The sequence below is a fragment of the Rutidosis leptorrhynchoides genome, chromosome 4 (genome assembly GCF_046630445.1).
Source record: "Rutidosis leptorrhynchoides isolate AG116_Rl617_1_P2 chromosome 4, CSIRO_AGI_Rlap_v1, whole genome shotgun sequence".
NCBI lineage: Eukaryota > Viridiplantae > Streptophyta > Magnoliopsida > Asterales > Asteraceae > Rutidosis > Rutidosis leptorrhynchoides.
In genome coordinates this window covers 457118862-457136709 of record NC_092336.1, presented here as the reverse complement: position 1 = coordinate 457136709, position 17848 = coordinate 457118862, and the positions used below count along the sequence as shown (strand labels likewise).

At 34.0% G+C, this 17848-nt stretch overlaps 1 protein-coding gene across 1 annotated transcript; it reads left to right on the top strand.

Moving 5' to 3' along the window:
- The first annotated feature begins 8624 nt into the window (after nucleotides 1-8624).
- On the top strand, nucleotides 8625-11178 carry LOC139842213 (probable serine/threonine-protein kinase PBL26). Its single transcript, XM_071832383.1, has 3 exons — nucleotides 8625-9468; nucleotides 9899-10800; nucleotides 11161-11178. The coding sequence occupies exons 1-3, from the start codon at nucleotides 8625-8627 to the stop codon at nucleotides 11176-11178; spliced, it is 1764 nt and encodes a 587-aa protein (XP_071688484.1).
- Nucleotides 11179-17848: the final 6670 nt, after the last annotated feature.

Below are 17848 nucleotides of genomic sequence, written 5' to 3'. Positions count from 1 at the left end.
CTTTTGAAAAATTGTTTTCAAAGAAGAATGAAGCACGCCTCCAGCTCTTGGAAAATGAGCTCGCAGGTATCTCACAAGGAAGTCTATCCATTTCTCAGTATTTCACCAAGGTGAAATCTATTTGTCGTGAGATATCTCAGCTTGCTCCTGAAGAGAAAGTGAGTGATGCAAGGATGAAGAGAATTATCATCCACGGCTTAAGATCCGAGTATAATGGATTTATAGCCGCTGTGAGAGGATGGCCTACTCAACCATCATTAATAGAGCTGGAGAATCTATTGGCTAATCAAGAGGCATTAGCCAAGCAGATGAATGAAGTAACCATAAAAGACGGAGAAGATGCACTCTTCACCAATAAGAAGAAAGCAACATCTCGAAGACAAGAGGCGATGAAAGAAAGTAAGACATATGGGTGGAAGGGTCACCCAAAATCAAAAGGCAATGCTTCAGGGGGAGCTCAACAAGGAAGAAGAGATCATCGTCAACAATACGGGGAAAATGATAAGAGAAAGAATGGTGAATGCTTCAATTGTGGCAAGAAGGGTCATTTTGATCGAGATTGTAGATTCCCAAGAAGGAGAACTTTCGAAGGAAATGTGGCCGCCGCAAGAGATGAGAAGAAAGAGGTCACATTCGAAGCATCCATTAATGAGGAAACATGGGATGCAGAAGCTAGACTCTCTGTTGAAGCTGACATAGATGATCAAGCTCTTACAACAACTTTAAAGTCAAAAATAAACTACAAAGATGATTGGATCATCGATTCTGGGTGCTCAAATCATATGACCAACAATGGGACAAAGCTGCAAGAAATAGAGGATTACAAAGGAAAGAGAGTCGTGTTGACAGCCAACAATTCAAGGTTGTCTATTTCTCACATTGGAAAGACAATAATTCCAAATGAAGGCGACTCTCAAAAGCTCCAACTCGAGAGGGTGTATCTTGTCCCTGGCCTAAAGAAAAATTTACTGTCAGTACCACAATTGACAGCAGAAGGGAACTATGTGCTCTTTGGACCAGAAGATGTGTCCGTATTCAAGAGAGTAAAGGTGGTTGGCAATCCAGTTATGCATGGAAGAAGAATAGAATCGGTCTATGTATTATCTGCTGAAACAGCTTATGTGGATAAGACTCGAAAGAATGAGACGGCTGATCTTTGGCATGAACGTCTTGGGCATGTGGGCTACAACAAGTTAAAGGAGATGATGGTAAAACGCATAGTAAATGGGCTTCCTCAAATTGATATCCGAACAGATACAATATGTGCTGGATGTCAATTTGGCAAAGCTCACCAATTGCCATTCAAGGAGTCAGCGCATCAGTCCAAGACACCACTAGAGCTCATACACTCAGATGTTTTCGGCCCAGTGAAACAAACATCACTTGGAGGTATGAAATATATGGTGACATTCATTGATGACTTCTCAAGATATGTGTGGGTTTACTTCATGAAGGAGAAGTCGGAGACTTTTCTGAAGTTTAAAGAGTTCAAGAACAAGGTAGAAAGTGAGCTCAATACTAAGATTCGATGCTTACGCACAGATAATGGAGGAGAATATTTATCAACCGAGTTCAATATCTATCTTAAGAAGCACAAGATCAGAAGGCAATTAACTTGCCCTAATACTCCACAACAGAATGGAGTGGCAGAACGTAAGAATAGTCATCTTGCTGAAACCTGTCGAAGTATGCTTCATGGTAAGAATGTACCAGGAAAATTTTGGGCCGAATGTATGAGGACGGCTTCATACGTGATTAACAGACTCCCACAAACAAAGCTGGGATATATTTCACCATATGAAAGATTATGGAAGATCAAGCCAACCGTCAACCATCTCAAGGTTTTTGGATGTGTATGCTACGTCTTCGTACCAGATCATCTACGAAGCAAATTTGATAAGAAGGCAATTCGGTGCATTTTTGTCGGTTATGATGAATCAAGAAAAGGATGGAGATGTTGTGATCCAAATACTGGGAAGTGTCATACTTCAAAAAATGTGGTATTTGATGAAGCTTCTTCATGGTGGTCACCTCAAAAGATAGAGCTTCCAGAATCTCATGGATTAGAAGAAGTTCCAGAAGAGAAAGAAGAACATAAAGAGCACATATCAGATCCAATTAAAGAAGGAGATGGATCGTACTCTAAGGAAACGAGTCCATGGAAAACTGGGGTACATCAATCTACATTCGAAGAGGTTCGTCCAAGCCAAATAGATGCCGAGGAGCATGTGCAAGAATTACGGAGATCAACAAGGCCGAGGCAACCTAATCTGAGGTATGCCAATGCTGCTCATGCGGATGAATTAATACATATTGAGCCTTCCACTTATGAAGAAGCAGCACAAAGTCAAGAATGGCAGAAAGCGATGGAAGAAGAAATTAATGCACTAAAAGAAAACCAGACATGGAGTTTAGTTCAAAAGCCAAAAGATGTAAAACCAATATCTTGTAAATGGGTTTACAAGGTGAAGACTCGATCAGATGGCTCCATTGAAAGGTATAAAGCTCGACTTGTTGCTAGAGGTTTTTCTCAACAATATGGGCTGGATTATGAAGAAACGTTTAGTCCAGTGGCGAAGATCACAACAGTTCGAGCTCTACTAGCTTTAGCCGCTAGCAAATCTTGGAAGCTGTGGCAGATGGATGTCAAGAACGCTTTCTTACATGGAGAACTTGACAAAGAAATTTATATGGAGCAACCAAAAGGCTTTGAGAATAAGTCCCATCCTGACCATGTCTGCAAATTAAAGAAAGCACTATACGGCTTGAAGCAGGCTCCAAGAGCTTGGTACGGGAAGATTGGCGAGTTCTTAGTACAAAGTGATTTCACAGTTGCTCCTTTAGATTCTAGTTTATTTGTGAAACAAGATCAAGGAAAACTAGCCATAGTGCTAGTATATGTGGATGACTTAATCATCACGGGAGATCACTATGAGGAGTTCCAAAGAACAAGAGAGAATCTGTCTATCAGATTTCATATGAAGGAGCTTGGAGAACTCAAACATTTTCTTGGACTCGAAATAGAGCAGAAAAGAGAAGGATTATTTCTGGGACAACAGAAATATGCGCGAGATCTTCTACAAAAGTACGGAATGCGTAATTGCAAACCTATCTCAACTCCGATGGATCCGAATACAAAACTACGAGCAGATGAAGGAAAAAGTCTTCAAGATGTTACCATGTATCGAAAGATGGTCGGAAGTCTTATTTATCTCACACTAAGCCGGCTAGACATATCTTATGCAGTTGGAGTGGTTAGTCGATACATGAGAAATCCGAAGAAGCCTCACCTTGATGTTGTACGACGCATCTTAAGGTATGTTAAAGGCACTATTAACTTTGGCATTTTGTACAAGAAAACAAAAGAATGTCACGTGACTGGATATTGTGACGCCGATTACGCTGGAGACTATGATACACGACGGTCAACAACTGGATACATGTTTAGTCTTGGATCAGGAGTAATATCATGGTGCAGCAAGAGACAACCAACAGTATCCTTGTCAAGCACTGAAGCAGAATATCGATCGGCATCGTCAGCAACACAAGAAATTACATGGTTGAAACAACTAATGAAAGATCTTCATCAATCAACAGACTATCAAGTAGAGCTTTTCTGCGATAACCTATCAGCTATACGTCTAGCAGAGAATCCAGTCTTTGACGCAAGAACAAAACATATAGAAGTACACTATCACTATGTTCGCGAGAAGGTCCTTGAAGGGGAGATCAAGATGGTGCCAACAAAGACAGATGAACAGGTAGCAGATATATTCACCAAGAGCCTAAGTAAACCGAAGTTTACAAAATTCAGAGAAGCACTTGGAATGGTCTGCAAGACATCGTTGGAAGAAAATTTGCATTGAGGGGGAGTGTTAAAATACAATGCAAATTTAGAATAATATGGAATTAGTAAATGTATATGGGTAAAATATGTAGATATTAATATGTATAAGAAAATATCTAGATATTAGAATATGAGAGAAAAATCTAGAAATTGAAATGCAAAAGAAAAATCTAGATATTTGTAGGTTGTAGAAATATCTAGATATTTATATATCCATGGAAATATCTAGGTTCTAGAATGTTCCATGGAGTAGTATAAATATGGGAGGAGATTTCATTTGTGGTGTGTGAAGTTGTGAAAATGTGTGAGTAAGTGAAGTGTGAAGTAGAGAAGAAGTAAGAAGTGAAGAAGAGTTAGAAGTAGAAGTTGTGAAGAAGTAAGAGTGTGAGTTGAGTCCATAATATTGTAATTGTTTCTTTGTATTAATAAAAGTGTTCTTTGTTAAAGTTTCCCGGTTAAGCCTCAATTTGTGTTTAAGTTCTTAGTGCACTTGTGTTGTATCTATTATATGGTCGGCTTTGCCGCCTAAGTAATACATGGTCGGTTATACCGCCTAAAGATATATGGTCGACACTGTCGCCTAAGTACATTGTGCACTAAGGATTTATAAAATTAAAGGCTAACCAACGTCAAAGTGTTGGTGTAGTGAGTGAGTATAACTTAGGTCCTCTATAGTGGGTGTGTTGGGCTCGTTGAAGCTTCCAACAGAGTCACTTGAAGATTCCACTGAGTGATATAATGTTGGCCACAAATAACTTTTCTAATGAATACAAGATTAAGAGTAGCAATTCTTTTGACTTGTACCAAACTACACTCAATCAATTAGATAAAGTAAATTCTTCCTCTGTAGTTATAAAACACTTTTTGGCTAGATACAATGATTATGTAGTAGAAAACTTTCATTGGGAACTTGAAATGCTTACTACTTTCAAGCATCGCAACATAGTCAATGTAATTGGATTTTGTGATGAAGATTTTAAGATGATCCTTGTCACTGCGCACGCGTCTAATAATGGGTACCTTGATGATTATTGGGAAAATGTCAAAGACAAGTCTGTTCTTACTTGGGAAAAACGATTGAAAATTTGTCTTGATGTTGCACATGCATTGAAATATATTGAGTGTGAAATGGGAGACCGAATGCTGAAAAATATCTATTTTATTAGCAGCCAAGATATTGTGTTGGACGAGAATTGGGGGGCAAAGATTACACTTGGCGAACATCTTGGAAAGGTTAACTTACAAAGACGTATATCTGTACGTTGTTTAGGAGAATTATTGTTAGTGGTTCTATTTGGGAAAAGAACGTATACAGATTTTTGTGACAAGGTGTTTGACTGGAGTGTAGAAACTTATTTACCAAAATACATCAACGACGGACAGATATATTCGATGCTAGATTCGACAATCAAGAACGATAGTGGAGCCTGCTTAGCTTCTTTGAATAAATTTATCGAAATTGCATCTGAATGTGTTCTGAAACCTGATGACCAAAAGCAGGGGCGGATCCAGGATTTTAGTTTACTGGTGTCACAAAATAATAGCAAAACATATCAAATTAAAATTTTTAATTTGAATACGTAAAGATCAAGTTACTTTTAACACAAATATCTCTTATGATATTTTTTTTACTAAAACCCATCCATAATTGTTTCATCTATAACACTAACAAGTGCTTCATTTTTATGTTAACGTAAACATAAACGTTAAGAAATTGATTATTCATTCGACTACATACTAAGAAAGAAAAAAATTAAGCGATCACTAATCAAACACAAACAAAAACGTATATATCAGCACAAAAGAAATTAAATATCTTTGGAAATAGTTACTTACGAAAATCTATACCCTAAAAGTTTTAAACATCTAAATATTACTGGCACTTCAACGGAGTAATATGTACAGAAAGTTCTTGACTTATCTGTAGTAGGGGTTTATGTTGGTATAGTAATAAAATTGAGGGATTTAAGTTGGTATAGTAATCAAACAGAGGTCTCTAAATGTTTATTTGTATAACAATGAAGGATAACAAAACAAACATTCTAGAAAGATCAAACAAAAGTCTAGAAAACCGGGCCTTCTTCCTCACAAGTCACAACACAGGGACCCCATACCTCAAGCTTAAATGTCTATACAAGTTAATTTCCAAGTTCTTTACAATGACTGATGCCCTCTATTCTTATTGCACTGAAGAGTTGAGTGGTGGCACAGGCCACCCCTACTCAACATGTGGCTCCGCCCCTGACCAAAAGCCAACAATGAATGTCGTTGCAAATGAGCTCCAGCAGGCTTTGATTTTACAAGTAAGTCAATATTTTTACATTGTAAACAACATTAAAAGTTTTTTTTTTTTTTTGTCTTTTTTTTTTTTTTTTTTTGCGTGTTTGTTTACTTCCATTTGTTTTAATTATTTCACAAAGGAAGAGAAGAAGATATCCAACAATCAATTTCCACTTGTGGAAATTCGTGACTTTAGTTCTCCTTATTTGATGCAAAAAGAATATGTTGATTCGGAAGATAAAGATGATGGAGATGATGTTGATAAAATAACATATGTACGTACTCTACTGTTACTTTAGCTATCTTAAATGTGTGGAGTTTTTATCAGATCTGCAAGGGGTAATTGTTCAAAATACACTTTTTTTTAAGGTTTCAAACAAAATACACTTTTTTTAAAAAAATTGTCTTTTTACACCATTCGGTAGACGGATTTCCGTCTACCACCTTTATCTGTCGTCTACTACTATTTTTACAAGTAGTCGACGGTGAGATAAAGGTGGTAGACGAATTCCCGTCTACTGGCAGGGTTAGTAGACAGCGAGAACAAAGCAGTAGACAGACATTTACAAAGTAGTCGACCGTCTACTGCCTTGTTGTTGCTGTCTACTGCCTCGTTCTTGCTGTCTACTGCCTTGTTGTTGCTGTAGACAGACACTAACAAGGCAGTAGACAGCAACAATAAGGCAGTAGACAGTAACAACAAGGCAGTAGACAGTCGACTACTTTGTAAATGTCTGTCTACTGCTTTGTTCTCGCTGTCTACTAACCCTGCCAGTAGACGGGAATTCGTCTACCACCTTTATCTCACCGTCGACTACTTTGTAAAAATGGTAGTAGACGACAGATAAAGGTGGTAGACGGAAGACACTAACAAGGCAGTAGACAGCAAGAACGAGGCAGTGGACAGCAACAACAAGGCAGTAGACGGTCGACTACTTTGTAAATGTCTGTCTACTGCTTTGTTCTCGCTGTCTACTAACCCTGCCAGTAGACGGGAATTCGTCTACCACCTTTATTTCACCGTCGACTACTTTGTAAAAATGGTAGTAGACGACAGATAAAGGTGGTAGACGGAAATCCGTCTACCGAATGGTGTAAAAAGACAATTTTTTAAAAAAAAAGTGTATTTTGTTTGAAGCCTTAAAAAAAGTGTATTTTGAACAATTTCCCGATCCGCAAGGACCATGTACCCGGTTGTTTATTTTACATCTATCTATTAGTTAATGGGAAAATTTTATATTTAATTAATCAAATGATAAATTAAGCATATAATTCCTTTAGTAAACATTTGAGCCTTTTAATAAAATTCTCTTCCCTTATCAGGTCCTATTTTACCCTTCCAAAAAGCGCTTCATTATTATTATTACTCCGTATTATTTATTTTTATTTTTTTAAGACAAGCTGACACACCCAACTTGAACTGTAATTTAACTAAGAAATAAAATAAAAAATTTTCCTATTTTATTGCTAACTCATACCGTAACAAAATAACAAATGTCAACAGAGTTTCCTAAAGCTTTGTGTATCTTCAACGTTGATACTTATAAGTGGACGGATGGAGTAATACCAATGACACAATTTGTTTTTTTAGGGTTAAAGCCACAAATTGGCTATATACTTTTTTAAATGTCCCGATATCGCTCATATGCCTATTTGCGTTTCCACTGTCGTCTACAAACTTTCATAAAATGTACTAATGTTAACATTTTGTTACCGGTTACCTGCTGAACCGGTAAAGGTAATTATTTAACTTTTTGTTTCCATTTTAAATGTCCCGATGTCGCTCATATACTTTCAGTTGTGTTCCGGTGTCGTCCATATACTTTCAGTTTCTGTTCCGATGTATCACCGATGTGTCATGACTACTTAGAAGCCACGTCATCAATTGTTTTCGTTACATGTAAAAAAAAGTATAGTGGGCGACATCGGTACATTGTTTTAAAGGTTGTAGACGACACTGGTACGCAAATAGGTATATGGCCGACATCTGAACATTTGAGAAAGTATATAGCCAATATGTGACTTTAACCCTTTTTTTTATTTGGTGTTCATTCATATATATTGTTTAGTGTTAATCTCAGTTTAGCTTTAATTCATGTTTTGATCTTGAATCAGATCCGATGATCACAGTTAAGGTGTTTGATAATGAATGTGTGTATATGGATAATCTGTAACTATGATGAAGATGAAAAACAGTTATGATGATGATGATGAATCTGAAAGATAAACAACTTAGTGACAAGATTCAATAGGTGAAAGGGTAGTTACAATGTGTTAGGGAGAATTAAGGAGAGAGAAGAGGGAAACACATATTTTGTGTGTTAATTGTGACAAAAGGCTTATCAAAAACACATGAGGTGATGGTATTTATACCACCATACCATCCCCCTTACATTACATACTCTAACTACAATACACATCATAATTTGAGTCTTAACATTTAGCTACATCTAGTATAACCCGTAACACTTTTTTCCCCTTATCGGTGGTAATCACAATGACACAGGTAAATAAATTGAAGCATTTGAAGATTCCAGTAGATGAAATAAAAGAGGCTACAAGTCTAGCATCGAAGTCACATGTCATGGCATGCTCTTTAATGTATGAAGTTGAACTCCAACGTTTTAATGAAGATGATATTTCTTCTGTGGAAGGGAAGAATAACGAAGGTGAACTACCCAAGAGAAAAAAAACTGTATGTACAAAACAATTATTGGCACGAGAAAGCTCAGTTTTCTTTAAAGAAGTTGAAATGCTTATTAACTGTAAGCATCCGAACATAGTCACTCTACTTGGATTTTGTGTAGATTATCCCTTCAAGTGCCTTGTCGTTGAGCATGCTCCATATGGATTTCTTAATGAACATCTTGATAGGAACATCAAAGACAACCCAATTAATCTTACTTGGGTTAAGCGTTTGAAAATTAGCCTTGATGTTGCAAAAGGATTGAAATATCTTCACCATGAGATGGAAGATCAAAAGATGATAGTGATCTGTTCTATGGGGAGCCGCAACATTGGGTTGGACGAGAACTATGGGGCGAAAATTTATGATTTTGAGAACTCAATGCTCCTGTCTCAGAATCAAGATAAACGTGTTTTCTATTTTAAAACGATTTATAAAAATGGATACACTGGTCCAGAATTTGTGAAGAATGGTATAGTTACAAGAGGAACAGATGTATATAGTCTCGGAGTAATTTTGTTTGAACTTCTTTGTGGGAGGCTAGCCGATGACCTAATTTTCTATAAAGAAAGTTTAGCATGTGAAGCACGACGACGTTTCAATGAGAAAACTGTAATGGAAATGATAGATCCTATCATAAAGGAAGGAAGTACGGGTGATTACAAGTTTACGCTAAGTAGAGGAGCCAATAAGGATTCCTTGGAAACATTTATAAAAATTGCATATGAATGTTTGGCAGAAACTGTGGACCAACGTCCAACGATGAAAGTGGTTGTCCGCGAGCTTGAGAAAGCCTTATTATTTCAAGTAAGATGCACCTTTAATAACATGACCTTTTATATATCATTTGATCAAACGGAACAATTATGTCATTTAATTTGTCTATATACTTTTATAAATACAGGTGAATATATAATACATAAGGCATATATATCAGGCATATATAATTCTTACAGTTTTTTTTTTTGCTTAAGGTGTATGCATAAACATATATGTAATTTTGAAGTAATGAATATGCGTATTACACTTCTCAATTTGAGCTGTTATAAAGTTATTTATATTATTTGCTGCATCATGGCTTACAGGAAACAATGAAGATGATCCCATAATTTCACTTGAAGACATAACAAAGGCGACAAAAAACTTTCATGTTGTCAACCGGATTGGAAAAGGAGGCTTTGGGAACGTTTATAGAGGAAAACTTCCTAAAGGTGATGGATTTGATACCATTGTTGCAAAACGATTGGATAAAACAAGTGCTCAAGGGGAAAAACAATTTCAGAATGAACTCCAAATTCTTTTCAAATACAAGCATGAGAATGTCATCCGTCTTGTTGGCTATTGTGATGAAAAAGATAAAAAAGTCATCGTTTATGATTATGCGTCGAGAGGAAGCCTTGATAGGTACTTGAATGATACTACTAGTCTTACTTGGATTAAAAGACTCAACATATGCATTGATGTTGCATCCGCATTGGCGTTCCTTCATGGAGGAGTTGCAACACAGGCATCGGTAATACATAGAGACATCAAAACTGAAAACATTCTTTTGAATGACGAGTGGAAAGCAAAATTAGCTGATTATGGGCTTTCTCTGATAAGTGCAATAAATCAGAAAACCGAATATATAATCGCTAATGCGTGCAGCATAGAGGGCTACGTTGACCCACTTTACCGAAAATCTGGCTTCTTAACCATGGAATTCGATATCTATTCATTCGGTGTTGTCTTATTTGAGATATTGTGTGGAAGATCAACATTTTGGTTTCGGGAACATGAAGGTCAGTTTCTGCCTAGTTTCATTAAACAGAGATTCGAAGAAGGAAAACACAATGAGGTGGTTTTCGAGGCTATAAAGGAGCAGATTGTGCCGAAGGCACTGAGTGCATTTCAAAAGATTGCCTACGAATGCTTAAATGACGATAGAGAAAATCGACCAACATCTAAAGAAGTTCTGGAACAACTTAAGAAGACATTGGAATTCCAAGTAAGTTATTAAAGGCTTTTACAAAGGCAGATTCTGTTAGTTGCATGCATAGTGTATAACATAATTAGACATAGTTCACTTCATATAAGTAAACTTATCTTTAGGAAAGTAATTAAATTATTATAGTGCTTTTAGAGACGTATGCTTTTACAACTTTTATTAATCCCAGCCCTTAGTACAGTAGGAGTTTGATATGTGTATTTTTGTACTACTTCATCATTACTTTGTTTTCATAATTTCTCATGAGTAGCTTTGTTTTTATATTATCAAATGTCCAATTTACTAAAGTTACGTAAATTGATTATCAAAATTTTCCCTCATGAGCATGGCTAAGTACTAATGAATGAATTCTATATGCAGATTTCAAAAACTGATTGAGTTTCTACCATTTCATATCAAGAGTAGGCCTCGTTAAAGTCAAATGTTTTCATCGGATACAATTAGTTTACTAATAGTATTCAAGCTTCAGAAAAGTGGACTGTGGATGGAGGAAGTTATTACCATGTCAAATATGTCATGAGCTAAAAATGCATTTGTTTGAATCTGAAGCGATTGATTTATCAAGGAATGATGTATTGTTTTGAATAAACTGATTTATATTGATTTTATTAACTTGATACTGAATACTGAATTGTGTTATCAAAGAACGATATATAGTTTTAATTGATTACATTTTGCATTGATTACTCTAAATATGGTATGACCCTATAGAGGTGACTCCAAGGGCCTGTTTACTCTTTTTCCGAATTAAGCTCTGTTTTCATTTGCCTCTTATTCTGAAGGGGTATAACAAATCAATTTTCAGATTAAGTGGCAGATTAAGTTATAAAGAAACAATAATTTTTACTTATTGAATTAAGAGCTGTACATAAATGACTATTAAGTGAAATGTAAACAGGCCCTAAGAGTTATATTCTTAAGCCTTTTGCTAACAATTGACACTTTTTGAATACTTCTATTTATGGTAAATGGCCATTGTTTTCATATTTTGTTTATTTCTAATATTTTCCCTCAAACTGAATAGTAGGATTTTTTTTATAATCAACTTGATCGATACGCCATTAAAGAGTCAACTGACATGGTTTTTGATTTACTGCCATAAGTACACTTATATCAAGTTTCTTCATCGGCAAATCCTCAAACAAGACAATTTTTCAATGTCTCCAAACAAATCAAAGAGCCACAACAACAATAACATGAACTCTTTCATTCGAATTCAAGGAAGCACGCCACTAAGACCATCAATCGAACCACTCCTCCCATGACTTGAAATCTAAAAAATCATTATCCACCCAACAATTTATTTGACTCCACAAATTTCGGGCTACTTGACAATTACAAAACATGACGAAAATACCCGTAAGGCACATGATAAAATTTAACGGAAATATGTAACGGCTGTGAGGTTATGGGACCAACCATGAAACATTTGCGGAGTTGAGTGACTAAATGCTCCAAAAAGACTATCGTGCATATTTTGACAAACATGAGGAGCTAACGGCCTAATTCTTTTTAAAAAAAAATAGAAAATACTAATCCTACAAATTACAAAAAATAAAAAAAAATAAAAAATAATAATAAACAGATCACAAACTCTCACTTCGATTTCTCACACACAAATCACAATAGTCAATACCTTCAATTAAAATCACGATCCGTCATTAGATTGCCTCCAAATCTCACAATCGCCAGTTCTTTTCACACTCCAATGACCTAATTTCATTCTAAATGTGAATTATTTTGTGCATACTTAATTTCTGGTTTGTATGATCCGAAAAACCGTTATGTTGTTCATTTTGATGCCTAACCATCGCCTAATAGCGAATTGAGTTGTATCGGTTCACGAAAAATCATCTGGAGTTTGTTAATTTTGGGAATGTGGACCGACTATGGTTTGGAATACGCTTCATGCTGCTGCGATTGTGTTAAAAAGAAGATGGTGGCGGGGAGTCTGGGACTTGGTTAACTCAATATGGTAACCCGGTTTATTATTTGTTATTGGTATCAATTAGATTAGAATCAAATAATCAAATAATTATCAATACCATGTATCTTAATCACGTTCTAATTGATACCATGTATCTTAATCATGTTCAGTTTTTTTAATATCTTGTTTACTTGGAGGAATTAAATAAATCAATTATTAATATTTCATAGTAGTCTTTATTAATAAAAAAAATGTAATTGTTACTTTGTAGTTAAAGCATCCTAATCATTCCAGCTCATTGCATTCATTATTAGATGTTAATTAACATTTTATATTTCTTAGTCCTACATTCAACCTCATTGCTTTTATACCATACCAGTTTTTTTTTTAAAGGCAATCAAACATTTTATTAATAAACTAGCCTTTAAGAGCCTGTGCGTTGCACGACGACTTTTAATCAAACAAACTGAAAACACATATGTTATAGTAATTAATGGTATGATAAAGAGAGTATAATTTTTTTTTGTTGTGGGTGAATTGCTTAAGTATTTTTGTTTTACACAAAACACATCATCAAGTGTTGGATAACTTAAACTTTGTTTTAGACATAACACATAAATTATGAGCATGTGCGTTGCATGACAGCTCTATAAAATAGTATTTGAAAATATTAGTATTGATACCGATTAACTATGTGATACAATTTCCAATGCCCGTTGATGCAATACTTGTAACTAAATATAAATTGTAATGCAAGTGTTATTAGATGGACATGGATATAGTATATCATATTGCAAAGTAAGTTATGTCAATTTCAATGAGACATAACCACAAACTGGTGTGCAAAACAAACTTGAGAATTATGAAGCTACTTACACAATCACCATAAGCATCAGTTTAGAAGTTTAAACCACTTACAATCTTCCAGGCATACTTGAATGCAGCCATTCACTTAAATGATTAAAAATGATTCGGTGAAAACTCATATGATCATCCACCCACATTTTGTCTAACCTGTAGTTTCATTTCATAAACGGTTGTTAATATTATATAACTATAAACTCTTTGAACTTGCGGGCATAGCCCAACGGTTCACCACTTTGTGTCCTGAGATATGGAGAGGTCATGGGTTCGATCCTTAGAGATGACATGATTTTCTTTAAAACAATTGAACACCAACAATGGTGGTATATATTGACCCTATAGGGAGGTTTTACCGGATTCGTTCACGTACCTCTACCCGAATCACTGCCCGAATGGATGTGTTCCCGGGTACCATCGATCGGGTTCGGGTTTCCGCCCGAACGTGTGTGACGACCCAGAAATTTCCGATCAAATTTAACTTAATCTTTATATAGTTTCGACACGATAAGCAAAGTCTGTAATGTTGAGTCTCAAAATTTTTGAACTGTTTCACTTACTCAATTATCCTTCGACCATTTCCGACGATTCACGAACAACTATTTGTATATATATATATATATATATATATATATATAATAATTTTAAATATTATTTGAAAATAATATATGATTTACTTGTTGGAAATAGATATGCAAAATAATATGCGAGGTAATTAAAAACCATTATGTTATTAAATATATATATATATATATATATATATATATATATATATATATATATATATATATATATATATATATATATATATATATATATATATATTACTTTTAAATATATAATATTATACTTATTTGTTTAAAAAGATATAATTAATATATTTATTTACTTAATAAAACTTGTTAATTAAAATTGTATATATATAGAAGTGTATATTGAAAATGAATGGTTTCGAGTAGATTTAATCAGCAGTTGTAATACTCGATTGACATTTCGTTAATGTTCATATAGATCTAATACGTATATATGAAGATTTAAAATAAAAATTAAACTGTAAATCAATTACAAAGATTTTAGTTTTGATAAAAATATTTTTACCTTTTTCAGATTAAAGGTTAGTACTCCGTACATATTAATTGGGATAAAAAAAAACAAATAATTATGAACCTTTTTGATCAGGTTTCAAACAATTAATGACCAGAATAAATAAATGGACTTAAGCTAAAAAATTTAGGATTTTTAGGAACACTTTTAAACGTTAACTGTTTAGCAATGGACACGATATAGCTATCCGTGAAAAGTGTCGGTACATCATTCCAAATCAGTGGCTGCTCTACTATTTGGCACACAGTATAAATGAGATATTTATTCATGAGTTTACTGTGTTTGTTTGTTTTAGTTACACTATCTAATCTAATCTATATATACATACATATACACGTTATATATGTGAACACCACACCATAAACCACTAATCACCACCTTCCTCCATAACCGCCATATGCCACTCACACCACGAGACCACCACCGTAGCACCATCATCACCTTCGACACCTTCACCATCAACTTCAACCGAAATCAAAACCTCACACCCATCGTGAATAAATAAATGATGATGTTAATGTTATTTTCTTTCTTTCTGCTGCTTTATAGCCGTCAACCACCACTATCCGCCACCATAAGCCACCCTTGCTACAACCCACCTCACCACCCACATGAGAACCGAACAACCTTTTTCTGTTTCTCGTTATTTTCCAATACCACAAACCACCGTTTGCTACGGTTTGTGCAGTTGTAAACAACCTAGAACCATCGAGTTTTTCCTGTTGTGTCAACTGTTCCGTTTTCCTGTTTGGAGAGTGATAAACCACCATCCCCATTCGAAGCATCAAACACCTACATGCACCACCACACACCATCATTATTACTGCAGCAACCCACCATCGTTACAACTCTGTTTCCATTAAAACCATCGTCACCACCGTAAACTTTATCTTTTCTCTCTCTCTCTCTTTCTCTCTCTCTCTCCTACTTCTAATTTGTTTCTGTCGTAAGAACCAAACCCCATCGATCACCTCATCAAACCATCATATGAAACACCATCTCCGACAACCAATGACCAATAACGAACATCATGATGAATTTGTTTCTGTAGCGATGCGATGAAATGAAGTGATGATGACGATGAATATTGATGATGATACGATGATATAATATAGATGGTGATGGCAAGATATAACGTTGATGGTGATGATTATAGTGTTACAGTAAGATGATGATGATGATGATGCTGTATGTTGATGATAACTGATGATGATAAGTGACGATAGATAAATCAGGTTAAATAAAAATTTAAAACCTTATATAATTAGATAAGTAGAGCTGGAAGAGTGGATATGAGAGGCGTTGGTTTACCTGGAGGTCGCGGGTTCGATACTAGGCGGGGGTATATTTTTTTTATAACAGAATCCTTCTTGGGCTGCTAGTTGAGCTTGATTATTGTTGGGCCGAATCATTGTTGGATGGACTAGTGCAATCTTAGGGAATTTATTTATTGGGCCGTATTTTAAATTGAGGTTGGGCTGATAGAACGGATATATATATATATATATAAATGCGATACAAGTTCAATCAGGAAAAACAGAAATGGTCTGATGATTTGATGGGTTGTTGGGTTAGCGAGAGGTCGCGAGTTCGAGTCCCGTTTGGAGCATTTTTTTTATAAAAAGCTTTATAAGAGGGTATACTCCTTATCCTTATTTTTATAATTATCATTACTATTGTTATTGTCATTATTATTATTATTATTATTATTATTATTATTATTATTATTATTATTATTATTATTATTATTATTATTATTATTATTATTATTATTATTATTATTAGTAATATTACTAGTATTAATTATAACTAGTATTACAATTATTATTACAAGTATTATAAAAGTTATTATTATTATTATTATTATTATTATTATTATTATTATTATTATTATTATTATTATTATTATTAAGTATGAGTGTTATTATTATTATTAATTAAGTATTATGAGTATTATTAAAACTATTATCTTTATTATCATTTTTACAAAAATTATCATTTTTATTAATATTAAAATTATTATTATTATTATCATCTCTATTAAAAATATCATTATAACTAAAATTATCAAAGTTATTATTTTTATTAAACCTATCATTTTTTTTCAAAATGTAACATTATTAGTAAAGTTATTATCTTTATCCTATTTAAAAATTTACATTTTATTATTATTATTATTACTATTATTACTATCATTATTATCATTATTATTATTTTTACTACTAGTATTATTATTATTATTATCATTATAACTATATTACTATTATCAATACTACTATTAATATTATTATCAAATTTGACTATAAAAATTAGTCATATAAAAATATGCTTAACAAAAACTATATTAATATATTTATTTCTTTAAAGTATACAAAATAAATACATTTAATTAAGTTACTAATGAAACACCTAATCTACTAAGATAACATTTATAATATATAAATCTAATATATATAAATTTGTTCGATTACAATTAGAGGTGTTAATATATATACTTGATATAGGTTCGTGAATCCGAGGCCAACCCTGCATTGTTCAAAAATCGTCATATGTATTTTTACTACAAAATACAGTATTGTGATTTTCATTACTCCCTTTTTATATATATTTTTAGGAATGAGAATACATGCGCTGATTTTATTAATGTTTTACGAAATAGACACAAGTGATCAAAAACTACATTCTATGACTGGATTATGAATATTGAATATCACCCATTTTTAGCTTGGTAACCTAATAATTAGGAAACGGGTATGGCCCCTAATTGACGCGAATCCTAAAGATAGATCTATGGACCTCGACAAGTCCCATCCGGGGTACGTATGCTTTAATACTTCGAGATTATTATTATTATACAGACGAGAAGTTCTGTTTGGGGATATTCTATGCATTAAAGTTAAGTCGGTTATCAAACGTTCACCATATGAATGATTTTTAATTCGCGGGTTACGCGTGTTATTTTGTACTCGGGTTACGTGTACAATTATATATATGAAATCTTGTGGTCTATTAAAATAATGGAAATGAATGTTTATGATAAACTAATGAACTCACCAACCTTTTGGTTGACACTTGAAAGCATGTTTATTCTCAGGTATGAAAGAAATCTTCCGCTGTGCATTTGCTCATTTTAGAGATATTACTTGGAGTCATTCA